Source organism: Sinocyclocheilus rhinocerous, unplaced genomic scaffold (genome assembly GCF_001515625.1).
Source record: "Sinocyclocheilus rhinocerous isolate Xijiao unplaced genomic scaffold, SAMN03320098_v1.1 scaffold393, whole genome shotgun sequence".
NCBI lineage: Eukaryota > Metazoa > Chordata > Actinopteri > Cypriniformes > Cyprinidae > Sinocyclocheilus > Sinocyclocheilus rhinocerous.
In genome coordinates, this window is record NW_015654520.1 from 456,312 (window position 1) to 472,745 (window position 16,434).

Below are 16,434 nucleotides of genomic sequence, written 5' to 3' on the forward strand. Positions count from 1 at the left end.
ACAGCGAGAATAAAGTTACGCCTTCTTTCTTTGCGTGCACATTTGGGCGCATTATGTAAATATTTCCACATAGTGAGGTAGATATGTGGGGCGTGTTTAAACGAGGCGTTTTAGGAGGGCGTGGACGAGGCTTAACTTTTATAAAGAATATCTCTTTGGGTTTGAGACTTTAGTCTTTGCAACTTTAGGGATCTTATCTATTCACGAACAGCTTGTAACACTCCAAAGAGAAAGGAAAACTTGAAATCGCATCATATGACCCCTTTAATACAGATTCTGCACTCTTAATTCTAAATGGATGAGCCACATTATATATGCACACCTGTGATCGCACATCAATTAAATTATATATCAGCTCATAGCTTCTTATATTTGCAGAAATTGCTGCAGTACCGCCCCGCACCTAAAGTAATCCGCTGTATGACGAATACTCCAGTGGTGGTGCGTGAAGGGGCCACGGTGTACGCCACAGGCACCCATGCAGAGGTGGAGGATGGGAAGCTCCTGGAGCAGCTAATGGCCAGTGTGGGCTACTGCACAGAGGTGGAGGAGGACCTGATTGATGCCGTCACTGGCCTTAGTGGCAGCGGCCCAGCCTATGTAAGCGACAACCAAGGAATATATGGGAGTTTAAACAACCATTGTGCTCCTTGTAGCTTCCTTTGTACATCCACCTCTCACTTCTTTATATATATCTGTATATATCTTTTTATCTTAGGCATTCCTAGCTGTCGACGCTCTCGCTGATGGAGGGGTGAAGATGGGACTCCCCAGAAGACTAGCTGTGCGACTGGGAGCTCAGGCCCTTCTTGTTAGTGCATGACAATCTCTGAAACGTTTCTGATATTGATAGTCTGATGATTCTCTGTGTCTGAGATTTACAGTACAATGATGTGTTTTGCAAGGGGGCGGCAAAAATGCTCCTGGAGTCTGAGCAACACCCCGGACAGTTGAAGGACAACGTGGCTTCACCTGGAGGTGCTACGATCCACGCTTTGCATGTCATGGAAAGTGGCGGCTTCCGTAGCCTCCTGATCAATGCTGTGGAGGCATCATGCATTAGAACAAGGTACAGCAGAAAAAAAAAAGTGGTACTAGAAAGAAGTCGATCGAATTTCAGATGAGTGATTTTCAGCTAGTGTTCATCTACCCTTCATCATAATTCACAATTTATTAAGTCATATTCCTTGAAAATGACTTGATAAGCATAGTTTTGTTTCCCATTTTCCCATATATTCTATAGAAAAAGGAAGATGAGGCAGGATATATTGAAGTGGGCTTGTCCTTAAAAAACAACACTATACACAGTGTGATTATTCAGCTCAATCGAGTTGAATGTTGATTAAGTTCAGTTCAATTACAGTGTCAATGTTGCAAAGTTAGTGTCATTATCCAGGTCAGTTCTCATCCAATAGTGTCAGTGAAGTCTGAATTCTGAATATTAGGTATCTTTACTATGTACTGACATCAAAACAGTTAAATTGTCAGTTACACTACTTATTGTGTTCATGTTTTATTGTAAAACACATTTGCTGCTATTTCTATATTGATTTGCTCATTTACTTACTTATTTTAATCTATTTCATATGTATTTGTTTTATTCTAATTATTTATTTTATTACATAATTTGTTTTTTTCAATTAAATTTGTACTTATTTATGTTAATGCAAATGTGCATAATATTTAAAGACACTTAATATAAAGTGGGTCTGTTTATCTTAATAATTTTTAAATGTTTACCTTCATGTAGTCGTCTGCAGACATGGATGTCTAGCAGCAAAGCTCCTATTTGATAGGCTCTTTAAACAGTTTTGTCTTCCAGAAGGACATTGCTCACTCATGCTCACTCTTTTTGACAGGGAGCTTCAGCACTTGGCTGACCAGGAGAAGATTTCTCCCGCTGCCATAAAGAAGACGACTCTGGACAAGGTGCTTCAGCAGCCGGGTGGGACGGCAGCAGGGGTCGGTGTTAGGACCGGACTCAATCTCTTTAACAGCAGCACCTCCAAACACAAGAAAAACTGAACCTCATCAGCACCACGTCTGGTTGAAGGATGAAACCACTCCAGGAATTGCAGATGAGACACTAAAATACCAAAAAATGTTTTAAATTGTTCTCATAAACTGGTTAGTGAGTTTTTTTTTATAACCTGTACGGTGTGTTCTCTTCATTTTCTATATTGTGGTTTTGCATTATGCTGGTTTGGACTAACTCTAAGCAATAGTTTCTCTTGATATACACTGTAAAGATTTATTAATCTATGTCTGATCTAGTCAGATCATGCTGTATTTTGCAAAGTGTATCGGGCTGACTTGAATAATAATTAAAGCATTTATAGTAGGATTTCTAATTTTGAAGTTGACCTTTTTCCCCCTTTATTTAAATAAATTCTTACATTTAATATTTGCATTTTATTTTTCTTCTGGACAGTTTATAAACTCTTAGTACTGTTCCGTATTTCTGTGTACTCCAAATAGAGAAAGAAAAAAAAACATTTTCTAAATGATTGGCCATTAGGTTATTTGAAGCATTTTTTTTAATTATAGCAAACCAGGCTTTTAACAGCTCTGCTGTATCTGTTCCATCAGCCGGTCAGTTTTGTCATGATGTCATTTTCTTGTGGCCCCTAGAGAGAATAGATTATATTTATCTGAAAACAACATGACCACTTGAATCAAAGATGGCAGATTTTCCATACACACAATTCCCATTCATTCATTTATTCATAAAGGTAAATCCTCCACTTCAGTTCCTGTGAGAGGATCTATCGAGGTGTACATGTGCAGTGCCCTGCAGAGCGAACACTTATATTCATTACGATTTGGAGTCCAAGATATCTGAATATAGTGCACTATTGGGCGATTCAAATGTACCTCACTTATTTAGTATGTGATGCCCAAGAGCCGATGATAATCAGGTGCAGGTAATCTACTAACAACACAGGCGCAAAATGGGTTAAGACATGCTTTTCTGTGCGGTAAATAATGGCACAAATACCATTAAATTGACTACCAGAAACCTTAGTAAATCACTTAGCATGATTTAGTTAAATGCTCTCCTCCCATAAATGTTGCGTCTGAAAGGCAAACTCTTACAAATGCATATGCATTAAGGTCAGCTGCAAAAATAATTGTGTCCACCTTTCATGGCTAATGTTTATGGAAAAAAATAATGCCATATGTCTTTGAAACAAAAAAGCATGTTGAATAGCACTAACTGAAAAAATAATGCGTTGCATTAACAGTGCTTGCATTTTAATGCCTTGTATTTCCAGGGCTTGCATTTTTAGGTCCTGAAATTTAACATAGTTGTTTATGGAGTCCAAGATATCTGAATATAGTGCACTATTGGGCGATTCAAATGTACCTCACTTATTTAGTATGTGATGCCCAAGAGCCGATGATAATCAGGTGCAGGTAATCTACTAACAACACAGGCGCAAAATGTGTTAAGACATGCTTTTCTGTGCGGTAAATAATGGCACAAATACCATTAAATTGACTACCAGAAACCTTAGTAAATCACTTTGCATGATTTATTTAAATGCTCTCCTCCCATAAATGTTGCGTCTGAAAGGCAAACTCTTACAAATGCATATACATTAAGGTCAGCTGCAAAAATAATTGTGTCCACCTTTCATGGCTAATGTTTCACTGCTCATCTTTTTGTTTGTAGTTTTTTTTTAATGCCAAAAGAGGGTTTGCGCTTGTGCAAGCTGTTAGTATATCTGGCCCTTAGTTGTAATAATAGTCATGATTCATTAATATGAAAACTTCAGAAGTTGCTTCTCACACTGGAATTGCTTGTATTTTCATATGACCTTTTGTTCTTCACACTGGTTCCTGCAACAGACTGTTTGTGGCAAATATCACACTTCCTTATGCACTTATTGTGCCCTGATAGCAAGAGAGCAGATGAAAACCATTGAATCAATGTTAAAATTGTCAGTGTTAATTGCATCAAATCAATATCACGTTTGTGCCCGCAAATAATGTTGAAAAAATTTCAACAAACCACCATTATTGATCAGTGTTTGCTTTAGTTGGGCTCTTGACTTTCGCTTGTTAGTTCTCTTTCCTCTTTCAGTGTGTACAATAGTGTTTCAGTGAGAACACTTGTGCATTAATAAAGAGAGAGATGTTTTAAAGTTAAATTGGAGTAGATTACATTTTGTGATGAGTGGCAAGCTGTAATAAATTTCATAATTAAAAATTCAATAATTCATATTCACCTTCCAGAGTTCACTTCCAAAATATTAAATCTGTTTAAAAATACGATGTATAATATTTGACAGGCAAATTTCGGTCCATTTGATTTAACTTTCCAAATTCGCTTCCACAAATTCGGTGGTTAAAATTCGGCAGAAAATTCGCCATTGCACATCCGGGAGCTGCAGGAATAGCAGTAGAGCACCGATGCATGATCATTGAATCAATGTTAAAATTGTCAGTGTTAATTGCATCAAATCAATATCACGTTTGTGCCCGCAAATAATGTTGAAAAAATTTCAACAAACCACCATTATTGATCAGTGTTTGCTTTAGTTGGGCTCTTGACTTTCGCTTGTTAGTTCTCTTTCCTCTTTCAGTGTGTACAATAGTGTTTCAGTGAGAACACTTGTGCATTAATAAAGAGAGAGATGTTTTAAAGTTAAATTGGAGTAGATTACATTTTGTGATGAGTGGCAAGCTGTAATAAAAATACTAAACTATTAGTAAATTATGTTAAAGATGATCTTTCCTGACAGATTTAAATGTTCTGTTCTCTCACACTGTAGTATCAAACAATAATCACACATTAATAACACACTCATGATCAATTATTTAGATAACCTCACAATAATTACATGTACAATCACCTGATCCCAGTGGATCTTAGTTTTCATTGCCTCAACAAACGTATCTTGGCACACTGTTACAACAAACAATGAAAACGTAACATTACAATACAATACAATAATCAAGAGCCCAACTAAAGCAAACACTGATCACAATAATTGTGGTTTGTTGAAATTTCAACATTTTTCAACATTAATTGCAGGTGCAAAAGTGATATTGATTCAATGCAGTTGACATTGACAAATCAACAATTTTTAACATTGATGGCAGCGGCTATTTGCACAAAGTGTAAATAGCGATAAAGGCTATCTACACTAAGTGCAAATAGCAATAGATGCTATTTACGCTAAGTGTAAATAGCAATTAGATGCTATTTACACTAAGTGAAAATAGCAGTATTTTTAACAATATGCTATTTACACTAAGTGCAGATAATGATAGATTCTATTTACACTGTTAAAATAGCAGGGTTTTCTGCTATTTATACTACTTACTGCAAATAGTGGCAATTATCTGCACCTCAGTATTATAGTACATTATAAAACAGTATGCAGTAATAACGTATTGAGTGTAAATTATCATTTTAATTCAAATTATTAAATGGATGCCACCTTATTGGGACAATAAAGCCTTCCCTACACCTACCCCAGTGGGGAACCTTCAGAGCCCTCTAGGCCCTTAGACCTCTAGGCCTCAGGGCCTAAACTATTGTAAAAATAATATTTAACATTTTTAAATATATTTTTTTAAATGACAAACTTTTAAATATTATTTTTAATAAAAAGTAATCATTTCCTATTTTAAGTACCCATTAAACTGTGGCATTAAATGCTAATATGAATATCAATATGATGTAACAGAAGAATAATGTGAATTGCATATGCCAAATATATATATTTTTTTTTTCTGAAATAGTTTTTATTCTTCATATTACTTGTATGGCTGGGTATTAAAAAATGTAATTGAATAAGTCTGAATGAAAACTTACTTGTAAAGTAAGATCTGGGGTTTCGAACATTCCGACACGTGCACGTGATTGGACAGATAGTGAGGCTTCATTTTCTGCGGATCACGTGATTCTCTGAAAACAGTACGCGCTCCGGCACAGAGCTTCGTGGGAAGTTGCGCTGCTTACCCGATGCGCGCTTCGAAGCTTCAGTGTCATACGTAACATCACTAGTATGAACATTGAGACATTTTCATTGAGAATTAATTATTATTATTTGGCTCAGCTCAGCAAAAAGAACCGGCTCTTTCGGCTCCCAGACGGCTCTTTATTTAGTAGCACTTCTGGGTTTTTTTATTCAGCCAAATTTGTCAATGTTTTGACCTATGTCTAGTATGTGTGCACAAATATAAAGAAATTATTCAAAGTACTTACATCGTTAAAAAAATAACAAAATATAAAATGCCATGTAATATTCAGTTTTGTTCATGTTAGTTCATTTGATTAAGATCTTCGAAAAGCTTAGTTTCTCCCATTAACCCTTGTGCGTCAATTAAAAAAAGTCACACATAGGTCCATAGTGGACAAAAATGTCCATGTCAAAAAACTGTCATGAAAATTTGAAGCTTGGTAGCACAGAGTTAAGTTTGGTCTCTTTTTAAAGAAGACCCATGGCAGATTGTTGTTGAAGTAAAATAAAGTTTAAAAAGTGAAACAAAAAAAAAAGTTCCAAATGCTTAGGTTTATGAAAATGATTTATGAACGATGTTTTATATAAAATATATATTTTATGAAACATGTTGAACTCTATACCTGCTAGAAACACACACACACACACTCACACACACACTCTCTCTCACACACACACACACACACACACACAAACATTCCATTCAGCCTTTCAAATGATTTGAGGTCAAAAGCCTGCATGCATATTTATTATACAAGAATTAGAAACTGCTGTTTTTTGTGGTGTATAGGATGTTGCATTGCTTGAACTCATGTGTACTCTTTATGCTCTTCTCATATGTTCTGTCAGAGTGTTGAGATGGAAATAATGGCTGTGAATCTGCTGGCCACCTCTCCGTCCACCTCCACGCTCCCTCCGTCTCCCTCTGTGGAGGACTCTGCTTTCCCTCTGTCGTCTCTGGACAGCGAGGACTATGTGTTTGTGGAAGCGCGGCATCCTAACAAAGTGCTGGAAGGCTTGAACAGCTTACGGCTCAATAAAGCTTTCTGCGATGTGACTCTGTGCTGCGGAGGCCAGGAGTTTCCCTGCCACCGTATTGTACTGGCCTCCTTCAGCTCTTATTTTCAGGTAATAATCATGGTTTCTGTCAAAAGGCTGCCTAATAGGAATAGTCCTTGACCTAAATAATAGCCAGTGCTAAACTTGGCAAAACTTTATCCGATATTTTCATATAATTTTGTTTTCCCATGTAACATGAGTGCTCTATAATATGCAGAATTCTGCATATTCCCCCTAGAATCAACACAGAGAAGAAAGAAGAAAAAAAAGAGCTATGTTAAATGAAAATGAAATGTTAAATTAAGCAATCCTTTGTTTTACAGGCTATTTGTTCAAACCCTGAAAAAAAGTTCCCAAAACACCCTTTTATATCAGTGGATATAATTGAAAAAAAAAATATATATATATGTATATATATGTGTGTGTATATATATTTTAATCTAAAATGCAACAAAACCTAAAATGCAAATCTGATTTTATATATACATGGGTCAAAGACATTAAGATGTCCGCATCAAAATAAATGTACAAAAGTGATTTTATGTCCACAGAAAGCACATTAAATGTAAGTAAAGTGTCTACTTTTAAGGTTTCAAATAAGTTTTTGGAGAATAAAATGTCAAAATGTGTTTGAAATAATGTTATATTGTTATTCAGTGTAACACAATATTTATGTAAAAATTCAAACAACATGCTTATTCGGACTTGTACATATTAAAATATATAAAAGAATAAGGGAGCATATTAAATTTGATTGTGTTTTAAATTAGTAAAAAATTCTTACTGACAATTGTGCAAAACCTAGGATAGTGGCAAATTTAAAAAAAATGTAAAATTACAAGTAATTAGTATTTGGGGTGAAAGTTATTAGTCTTTTAATATGTCATAAATTGATTTTTGTTGTAAATATGCCTGACGAGTGTTACACACTGAGACATTTTAGTGGGTCTCTTCTGTAAATCAGGGAAAAATGTATGATATTTATTTTTTGCTCAGAAAAACAAAATTGCAATTAAATTGAACAGAAAATGTTTACATTTTTATTTGGGGAAAAACAACAACAATTTAAAGCAGTGTTACACTTATTGTTTTTATGCTTAAACCCTTTTTCGTCTTTGACCCACATATACATATACATATTTTAATCTAAAATGCAACAAAACCTAAAATGCAAATCTGATTTTGAGATTCCTGCTAATATAGAAGAGTAAAGTTTAAAAAATGAGTAAAAAAAAAAATCTTCCATTATTGTATCTATTAAATTATTAATATACATTTAATACATATACTGTTCTTCATGGATCAATAACTCCCTAATCGATGCTTAAAGTTGTGGTGGTTTGCTGGCACAGGCCATGTTCTCCACCGACCTGATGGAGTCTCGTCAGGAGCGGGTGGCCATCAACGGAGTGGAGCCCCAGATGATTGGCATGCTGGTGAGCTACGCCTACACGGCGGAGGTGGTGATCTCCAAGGCTAACGTGCAGGCGCTCCTGGCGGCCGCCAATCTGCTGGACGTGATGGCGGTGCGGGAGGCCTGCTGCAGGTTCATGGAGCGCCAGATGGACGAGATGAACTGTGTGGGCATTCACTGCTTCGCCGAGGCGCACTCGTGCCGAGAGCTGGAGCGGCACAGCATGGAATACATCCAGCAGCACTTCAGCACCGTTTGCCAACAGGTGAACTTGACTGCAGGAGCGTTACACTTTAGATGAGCTCTTAAAGTGATGCTCAATTACCACAGCAGGGCCTTGTCAGGGTTAGAATTGAACTTTTTGCGTCAACGGGCAATATTTGACCCCTGGAAGTTATTTCCTGGGGCATTTTTACAATTGTAAATGCAACTTTTTATAATTATACTATTAAATGTATCTGTGTTTTACGTTAAATATCTATATGTAATCAATTGATTCATTCAAATTAGCAACCTGTTTGATCAACATCAACAAAAGTCAGAAGCTGCATCTGACATGGCATTTATGTTTATTTACACAGTCTCTTTAATGCTGCTCAAAGGTGATATAAATGGATTTACACAACAGTTGCATGATGTTATGAGATTAATGCAATTTTAAATAGCCTACAGAGAGTATCTTAATTATACATTTAAAATAACAGGAACTCTTAATAGGCTAGGGCTGCAATATTATGACGATCATAATTGTTGATTATTGTATAAAGATGATTACATAATATATTAATTGATGGAATACATTACAAAAGTCATATTCTTTTATCTAAATTCCTCTGATTGGCCATTGCATTCACATGCTCTGCAGATACATGTGTGATTGATTATAATGCTCAATGCAGCAAAAACAATGCGTGAAAAAATCTGTTAAATATCTATATGTAATCAATTGATTCATTCAAATTAGCAACCTGTTTGATCAACATCAACAAAAGTCAGAAGCTGCATCTGACATGGCATTTATGTTTATTTACACAGTCTCTTTAATGCTGCTCAAAGGTGATATAAATGGATTTACACAACAGTTGCATGATGTTATGAGATTAATGCAATTTTAAATAGCCTACAGAGAGTATCTGAATTATACATTTAAAATAACAGGAACTCTTAATAGGCTAGGGCTGCAATATTATGACAATCATAATTGTTGATTATTGTATAAAGATGATTACATAATATATTAATTGACGGAATACATTACAAAAGTCATATTCTTTTATCTAAATTGGATTCTAAGCGTCCTTGTTCATTTAAGAGTTCATTATACTATGAACTTATGCCTTCTTTCTCTTCTGTTTCGCCTCATCAGGAGGAGTTTCTGTCTCTTTGTGCCGATAAACTGACTGAGATCATTTCCAGTGACCATCTTAACGTGCCAAAAGAGGAGACGGTGTTTGAGGCGGCTGTTGTCTGGCTGGAGAAGAACTCCTCACGCAGACAGAGCTTCGAGAAGGTAACATCTTTATGTATTCAGGAAGAGACCCAACTGATTCTAATTCTCCATTGATGCACTCTAGTAATGCTCTATCACTTATGCTGCGGTCACAACTAGACATTTTGAACACACAAAGAATTTCTTAAGACATGATATAACGTCACACTCTGCTGCATCTTTTTTATAACATAAACTCAACATAGCAAACAATGCGAAATCCAAAATGTAGAAATGTGCAATCTACTCCACTTTCCTGCAATGCTATACAAATCTGCAGCTTTATAGTTTGTGTTCTTTCAGTTCCACTAAGAAGTCACGCTGTGAAGTATCAGTCTTCAGACCTTTTCGTAGAGTACAGTTTAGCTGTTATTTAACGTAGTTGATGTGCTTTATGTATGCATGTTGATCAATGTTGATATGTGAATAAAAACCTAAATTAAATCTGTTCATTATGTAAAGTGCCTCTTCAGAAGACTTGGACTATAGGACTAAGACTTGCGATGTAATAGACATTTCCATTGCATTTAAAGTCTAAGGTTGCAGCTAGGACAAAAAGATTTTAATAGCCGAAATAACATTTCCCTTATCATTTTATTGTGTTAGTCCTGGTTAGACACTGTGTTGCAAGCTCCACGTATTGGTGTTTTTTTGAGTGGTGTTTCCATGGGAGGTTTGTATTATGATCTCAGTAGAGCGGGTGGTGACGGAGCTCCAGCAGATGTCTGGGATTAGCCGCCTTTATGTGTTTTGATGAACTAAGCCTGCGAAAGGTCACATGCTCCTTACAGGCTATGATTATGAAGAGAACAGTCTCTTCACAGGGATGTGCGAGAAGCGTAAATCTAGCCCTGATTGGATGGGGTCGGATTGCGGTGTTTACATATCATTGTTGCTATGCAGTTATTTAAAGACTAGACCTTAATTACAGCTCTTGAGAAAAGCTCATTGCATATCTCATGGGAATGTAAAGCAGTTCTGAATGAACAGGATTGATTTTAAGTTGCAATCAGTAGCGTTTGCTAAGACAAGTGTCATTATCACTATTACTCATAATTTGGTTTAAAGGGATAGTTCACCCCAAAATGAAAATTGTGTTATCATACCCTCATGTCGCTTCAAACCTTGAGAGATTTTTGTTCCTCCGTTGAAAGTCCATTCCATCAAAACTTTGATGCTTCAAAAAATTCATAAACGCATTGGAAAAGTAGTTCATATGAGTTGAGTGGTTTAATTCAAGCGTTCCAAAGAGACCAGATTTTATTTATTTGTCAATTGATTCATTTTTATTCACTTATCAAAATTAAATGCGTTATTTGATGCATTTTAATCAGATTCTGTGCAATATTGTGCTATATATCGCGTCTGGTTCATTCGTCACACAAGAAATGTAAAATGAAGTCAAACACATTGCATTATGGGTGACAGTATTCTATTGAGTATATGCTTGATTGTATCAGAATTTTTTACTGAAACTGAAGTTTTCATTTAAATTTGTAAACATTTTTAATGACACATTTGTATAATAAAAAGAGTTCATAGTCACTTATTGCCATTATTTAACCAAGCTCTCCATAAAACAAACAAAACAAGCCCTATGATTTACTAAAATAACACATATTAAATATATATAGATTACACTTTAAATAAAACATTTGCAACAGAAACCGTCGAAACGGTGACTCATTTTGCGAAGCAATTGGTTCAGTTCATTTAAAGTTGCCCCTATTATGCCATTTCCAATAGTGCCTTTCATGCAGTGTGTAATGTAGCTGTATGTGAATGTAAACGATCAGCAAAGTTGTAAAGCCGAAAGTGCACGATAAATTAAGCGTTAGCGTTAGTTTTGGCAGGTCACGTGAGTCAAGCTTGCATCAGCTGATTCTCAGCTGATCACATCTACCTATAGGAATACGACACCTATCGCGGCATTCCTATATAAGCTCACCATACCGCCAAACCAAACTTTATGCTAAGTAGCTATCATTTTGACGATAGTGGTCCTGACAGAAATAAAGTTATTGTCTCCCAAAATAAAGAATCGACTCTCTACAGCCTAAACGAGTCGTTAGTAGTTCGAATCCCACTTCCGTTACGGCTGCATGTCACAGGGTAAGACATTTGCATAATTCCCGCCTATGTTCTACGTTGGCCGGCAGCGAACAACTTGACCCCGCCCACAAACACGTAATTTTACTGACGACTGCTTCTCTAATCTCGGGGAGTTCAACGCGGGATTCACTAAACGCTTGCTGTTGAAAGATGGATCAGTATCCTGTTTATTTGGACCAGCTGACTGGATCACAAGTATGATAAATAATAGATATTTGTATTTTTTATAGAGTGTTCAAAATACGGAACTATGCCAACGGCAGTATCGTTTCCAACACGCGCTGTACGCCGTAGACCAATCACAACAGACTAGGCCATCTGACCAATCAGAGCAGAGCAGGCTCACGGAAAGGAGGGGTTTAGAGAGACTGAATCTTAGAACTTCTTTGAACGAATCGTTTGAGAATCGCTGGAAAATGAGGTGATATTAAATGCATATTTTGAGAAAATGAAAGCGTTCTTTGACCTTGCATGCATGTAATGCTATTGTAGGAGACTCCCAAAACAATATTAGGAACCTTAAAAATGGCGTAATTGGGGCACTTTAAAGTTTCTCCCATCATTAGGTTCTAGAGCACATCAGGCTGCCCCTCATCAGTCCGTACTACATTCACGACGTCATCGAGACTCTGGACGTTGTGAAGGAATCGAACAAGTGCCAGAAGCTGATCTCTGAAGCCAAGGACTATTTACTGCTGCAGGACCGCAGAGGAGAGCTGTACGGCCCCCGAGCTCGACCTCGACGCGCAACAGGTGACCACAGTCCCTAAACCTGTCCTGCTACAACAGCTTCTTAAGTCTGGCTTTTTTGTCATTGTTATAAGACCGATAGCTGAGCTAAAGTTACTGAATGCAGTTTGTCACCATTGAGAAAGTGAGCCATAAGTATGAGAACAATTAATATTTAAAGGGATAGTTCACCCAAAAATGAAAATTTAATGTTTATCTGCTTACCCCCAGGGCATCCAAGATGTAGGTGACTTTGTTTCTTCAGTAGAACACAAACGAAGATTTTTAACTCAAACCGTTGCAGTCTGTCAGTCATAGGCCAGTCAAACGTTTTGATGCATTTACTGATTAGTACTATTTTCCACATTTAGAATGGTCATAGAAACTTTAAGTGTTCACGATAACCCTGCTCTGTGATAAATGTCAGAACTCTTATATTTGCTCTTGACATTCTCTCAGCAACATCATGAGGTGCATCCTGGGATGCTTTCATCTGGAACAAGCAGAGTGTCTTCTTGATGAGTGTAATCATCCAGTGGCTGCTGTGTGTTTGTCTCGGTCAGGCACGGCTGAGGTGATTGTGACCGTCGGAGGCGAGGATGATAAGGTTGTGCTGCGCAGCGTGGAGAGTTTCGATCCCCTCACCAGCCAGTGGAAGAGTCTGGCCTGCCTGCCCTTCGCTGTCAGCAAACACGGCTTAGTCGTGTCTGGTGAGTGTGTTAAAGGATGTGACATCGCTGTCAACTTCCTGAGTCAATTGCTCAGTGATGGTTTTAGTTGATAGCTAGGGCTGGGCGGTATATTAAATATTCATGCATTTGTAATGATTTTGCTGTTTTCAGGCTCCATGCTGTATTTGGCTGGTGGTGAGTTTCCAGACGGCTCGGCCAGTCGAGAGATGTGGCGCTACGACCCGTGCTTTGACTCCTGGTCAGAGATGGCACCCATGAACGTGGCGAGATCAGAACTGGGTAATGGCCACCAAATTTGTACAAACGTACACAAAAGAGCAGGTGGTTTATGCTGCGTTCAGTTCAGCTCCAAAAGATGGGAAAGTGCAGTGGAGTGTTTACTTTGTTTCCAATGAGTCAAAGTTCCACATAAGGTTGCAAGGAGATATTTTTTGTTGATTGTAGAACACCTGCAAAACTAATGATAGCATTCCCATTTTTTTTTTAAACATCATTTTCAAAATATCAGGCAATTTAATTTTTTCATGGTCACTTCCAACTCGGGGTGGAATGCAGCATCACACCCTGCCTTATTTCTTACCATTGTTTGGAAATAAAGAAGATACTGTTGTCCTGAAATGAACAAGAGTGTTCAAGAGTCCTGTTTTTTTTAGGATTGGTGATGTTGGATGGATATGTGTTTGCTGTGGGCGGCTGGGAAGGCCGCTCTCGTCTGGACTCTGTTGAGTGTTATAATCCACAGACAAACACATGGCAGTTCATGGAATCGGTCAAGATGGCGGTCACTAGTCCAGCTGTGGTGGCGCTGGATGGATTACTCTATGTGACAGGTAGCAGATTTCCTCCAACTTAAGCTCCAGACACTGTTGTAGAATGAACATTTGATTCCTACTACATGGACATCATGTGGCCTGTTGTTTAACATAGAATGTAATGTAAATATAGACAATAAATGTCTAAAAGGCGCTGGTTACACTGCCAATCAATGCTTGTAGTGCAGAAATAGCATACTCTTAAATATCTGAATTATTGGTAATATATTAATATTTTGGGGTGCTGATACCAAAAACAGTGCCTGTTTTACGTCACACTTGCTCACAAAATATTAACACTTTGCAGCATTTGTAAGGTGAGAAAAGTATTGAATCATCCATTTATCGCCAAAAAAACTGCCACTAAGATACGATTCCTATCTTCCTCTGAGCCTGGTTACAACTATTTGTTCAATTATCAGCTGATTTTCACATGTATGATTCTGAAGACATTTTATGCATAATTCAGATTTTAAGGTTAGAATAATGGTCCGTGACAGAAGAAAATGCAAATATTGCACAGATGTTTTCTGCTACATCTGTGGGTGTTTTGCTACATCCAAACAGCATCAGAAAATTACAGAGTATTTGAACTTATTTTTCAACTCCTTTGTTGATTGTTAGCAAAATTATACATTCTGAACAGTTATTTTTGTCATTAAAGGGATACTCCACCCCAAAATGAAAATGTTGTCATTAATCACTTACCTCCATGTCGTTCCAAACCCCTAAAAGCTTTGTTCGTCTTCGGAACACAATTTAAGATATTTTGGACTTTTGAACTTCGATTGCTGTTGATATTTTGATGTGTAAAATTTTCGTTTTTATTTTGTGAAAAAACTACTTGATAGAAAGTTTTAACTCGGCATAATCAAAGTAGGTTATATTAGGTCGTTTTTGCAGAAATAGTTTTTTCAAGGGCTGTGTAATATTCCCTTTCTGAAACCACAGGAGGTGCTGTTTTAGAAGATGGCGACGGCACAAACTTGGCACAAGCGTACAACCCTAAAACATGCGTGTGGACAGAGGTGGCGCCCATGCAGATCGCCCGCTCTGGATCTGCTGCCTGCATCCTGAAGGGCAAAATATACGTCATAGGTGAATATGGAGGCTTTTATTTCCTAAGCCATTTGAGTCTTATCCTGTAGAGCAGTGGATCACAGTTGTTCCTCTCTAGGCGGCTGGCACGCTTCCACCGAGAACACGGATAAGGTGGAGTGCTACGACCCTAAGACCAACAAGTGGACCATGTGTGCTCCCATGAAGGAGAGACGCTATCGACCCGGCGTGGCGGTGGTGGACGGAAAGATTTACGTTTTAGGAGGAGAGGAGGGATGGGACAGGTGAGAGATACTACACGTTTGTAGTCGCGCCATTATCTCATAGCTACGTTAAATATATTTGCATAATGCCCATCTGCTGGCTGTTTTGGCCCGTCGTCAAAGAACTTCACTATGTCAAACTCTCAGTATCAGACATACATTTTAGAAAGACATTTTAGCTTTTCTATAGTAAACGTACTAATTTACTCACTGTGTTTATACTATGATTACTTAGAGCAGCAATAAGCGCATGTGGGTTGACATGGCAACCAGATACATAGCACTGCAAGTTCAACGCACAATAGCAGGCACACAAACACTTAATAGCCTATTTAGTCATTCTTACTGCAAATGGCTGATTAATCAGTTTATATTAGAAAATCTATGTCTAGGTTTTGTTCTGTATAAATCAAATAACATTTGGATGTAAATAGTCCTCTTCCTGACATAAATGTAGAACCCGCTACAGCGGAGGGTCCTGCGGATCGTCTTTACGAGCACGGCATCAGCATCTTCATCTGACTTTATTTTGGTTTGGTCTAGATTTCTCTGCAGTTGTTGTATGTTGTAAAAAACACTGAATAGCCATTCACGCCATGCAACAGGCAAGCAGTATAAACTACACTATTATCCGCCAAAATGCAGATTCGTCACGCCACAACTTCTTACGCAAATGAGAGGCATTAGTAAGTTTGATTTATTAATTGTTTTACAAAGTAACAATTTAAAATGTATTAAAATAACTACATTGTATGCATATTTACTTTTCAGGTGAAAATATTATTAATTAAAAAATAAAAAAAAACTAGTAAAAATTTGTAAAATCTTTC

General features: G+C 37.3%; 2 protein-coding genes across 3 annotated transcripts in view; both read left to right on the forward strand.

Annotated features, from left to right (window-relative positions):
• The window catches only part of LOC107717481 (pyrroline-5-carboxylate reductase 1, mitochondrial-like), an 8,634-nt gene extending 6,265 nt beyond the window's left edge, over positions 1-2,369 (forward strand). Inside the window, exons 5-8 of the mRNA XM_016524244.1 lie at positions 379-600; positions 719-811; positions 906-1,069; positions 1,860-2,369. Of these exons, the coding sequence (XP_016379730.1) occupies positions 379-600; positions 719-811; positions 906-1,069; positions 1,860-2,025 (645 nt within the window). The 3' untranslated portion in view covers positions 2,026-2,369. The remainder of the gene's footprint in view (positions 1-378; positions 601-718; positions 812-905; positions 1,070-1,859) is intronic.
• A 4,287-nt stretch (positions 2,370-6,656) lies between these two features.
• The window catches only part of LOC107717492 (kelch-like protein 20), an 11,507-nt gene continuing 1,729 nt past the window's right edge, over positions 6,657-16,434 (forward strand). Inside the window, exons 1-10 of one of the 2 annotated variants that reach the window (XM_016524258.1) lie at positions 6,657-7,103; positions 8,387-8,713; positions 9,815-9,958; positions 12,616-12,802; positions 13,342-13,488; positions 13,621-13,749; positions 14,124-14,300; positions 15,234-15,380; positions 15,460-15,625; positions 16,062-16,277. In XM_016524258.1, the coding sequence (XP_016379744.1) occupies positions 6,813-7,103; positions 8,387-8,713; positions 9,815-9,958; positions 12,616-12,802; positions 13,342-13,488; positions 13,621-13,749; positions 14,124-14,300; positions 15,234-15,380; positions 15,460-15,625; positions 16,062-16,185 (1,839 nt within the window). In that variant the 5' untranslated portion in view covers positions 6,657-6,812 and the 3' untranslated portion in view covers positions 16,186-16,277. Of the gene's footprint in view, positions 7,104-8,386; positions 8,714-9,814; positions 9,959-12,615; positions 12,803-13,341; positions 13,489-13,620; positions 13,750-14,123; positions 14,301-15,233; positions 15,381-15,459; positions 15,626-16,061; positions 16,278-16,434 lie in introns of those variants that run through there. The other variant, XM_016524257.1, reaches the window with a different exon arrangement.